The 1,872-nt window shown below is 44.6% G+C and overlaps 1 protein-coding gene across 1 annotated transcript; it reads right to left on the bottom strand.

The window, feature by feature from the left end:
- Window positions 1-230: 230 nt before the first annotated feature.
- Window positions 231-1,373, bottom strand: LOC127797627 (uncharacterized). Its single transcript, XM_052330735.1, has one exon. It carries the CDS (start codon window positions 1,371-1,373, stop codon window positions 231-233), a length of 1,143 nt encoding a protein of 380 aa, XP_052186695.1.
- Between the last annotated feature and the right edge of the window lie 499 nt (window positions 1,374-1,872).

Here is a 1,872-nt window from a genome sequence, read left to right as displayed (position 1 = left end):
GATATGTGCATTTGTTCGAAACAATTCCAATAGATTAGATTAACAGAGCTGCCGCTATCCACCAAAATTCTACTGATGGGGTGTTTGGCGATAACTGCAGAAATTACCATTGGATCGTCATGTGGAAGTATTATATCACCTCTATCAGCAGGGGTGAACGTGATTGGCTCCTCGTCCTCTCTCACCTCCATCACGGAATTGACTTAGTAGGCCTGATGGGCATAGGCCTTTCAAGAAGAAGAAGTATTCCCAGCTAAAGTCTCACCCCCAGAGATAACATGAATAACTTGATGAGTTGGCTCATTGTCAGTGGGGGCCACCATTCTGTCATCCCTTATCCCTTCATTCTGCCGTAAATTTCGTCTATCTTGACCTTCGGGTCTTTCTTCCCTTCTTTGATGGTCTTTGTCATTTCTACCTTCAGTCCTTACATATCTTTGCAAGTGTCCTTCACAAATGAGTGCTTCGATCTGATTTTTTAGCTCCCTACACTGATCAGTAGAGTGTCCCCGAGTTCGGTGATACCTACAGTACTCTTCTTGATTTCTCCCCATGGGGCAATCTGCCTTTTTCAGAAGCTGGAGGAGACCAGACCCCTCTACTGCTGCCAATATAGTTGATCGGGGTTGATTGAGCCTAGTGTAATGATGGAATTGTGGCCCCACTGTATCCGACCTCCTGATCCGTTCTTTTCGCTGGTTTGATCCTTCTTCAATATCTCGCTCTTTCCTCTTTCTCTCTCCGTCTTCACTTCCCCCTACCGTTCTCATCATCTCCGTATGGAGTATGTACCTGTTAGCCCTGACGAACAGGTTTGCCAGAGATTTCGGAGGGTTCAGGGATAATGATTCTTGCAAAGGGGTTAGTCGTGTCCCTTGGAACATGGCAGACACTACCATTTCAATCGGTAAATTACAGATCTCAAGTGTGGCATTTTGAAATCTGTCCACGTAGTGTCGTAGGGTCTCTTTATTCCCTTGTCGAATGCTAAGCAGATATGTCGCATCCTTCTTTCTCTGACTGTTAATAATGAACGCTTTGATAAATTCTGTTTTTAGCTGCTCGAATGAAGGGATAGATGCCTCGGGTAAGCCGTTAAACCAGGCTCGAGCATGCCCAGTTAGGGTTAAAGGAAATGCCCTGCACATTATCTCGTCGTCCCATCCATGAAGCATCATTAAAGATTCATAGTTTTGCACGTGATCGTAAGGGTCGTCCTTTCCTGAATAAGGATTTATTTGAGGCATCTTGAACTTCCTCGGCAAAGGTTTCTCCATTACTTCGGCCACGAATGGTAGCTTTCCTCTAGATTGTTCCTTAGAAGTAGGTAATAACTTATTCTGTTGTAGGACCCGCTCAATCATCTTTTTCATATCGGCGGCCTCTCATGCACTAAATGCAGTAGGGTTATCCTCAGGCCCATCATTTTGCATGGCTATGGGTTTGGTATCCCGGCCTCTTTCCATCGGAGTGCTGGCTACTGTTTCCGAATATCTTCCTCGTTGTGGGCTTCGCCTTTCTGTCTTTCGACGGTCAGTTCCTCCATGATTTCCTCGAGGGGGAGATGTTTGGCTGTGATCTTCCCTTAAAGGAGACCTTGGTTGATTGTTTCGAGTTGGGACAGGTTGAACGTGGGTTTCAGGGCTTGCGTCTCGATAGGAGTCATTCCCTGGTACCTCCTGACGAGCCCTGTGAGATGGAACTATTTCTGGGATGAACTTTCTCTGTAACGACCCATTAGAGGGCCCAGTATTTATTCAGGAATTATTTAATTAATTGTTGAAGTATTTGATTAAGCGATTTTGCCAATTAATTATTTAATGTGGCAATTTAGAGATTTTGAAGGAAAAGAATAGCGTTTATTTCTTTTTA

Source organism: Diospyros lotus, chromosome 1 (assembly GCF_014633365.1).
Source record: "Diospyros lotus cultivar Yz01 chromosome 1, ASM1463336v1, whole genome shotgun sequence".
NCBI classification, from domain to species: domain Eukaryota; kingdom Viridiplantae; phylum Streptophyta; class Magnoliopsida; order Ericales; family Ebenaceae; genus Diospyros; species Diospyros lotus.
This window is presented reverse-complemented; position numbering and strand designations above follow the sequence as displayed.

Excerpts from the sequence above, each read along its gene's own strand:
- LOC127797627 (XM_052330735.1), bottom strand. The coding sequence starts at position 1,373 with ATGAAAAAGATGATTGAGCGGGTCCTACAACAGAATAAGTTATTACCT.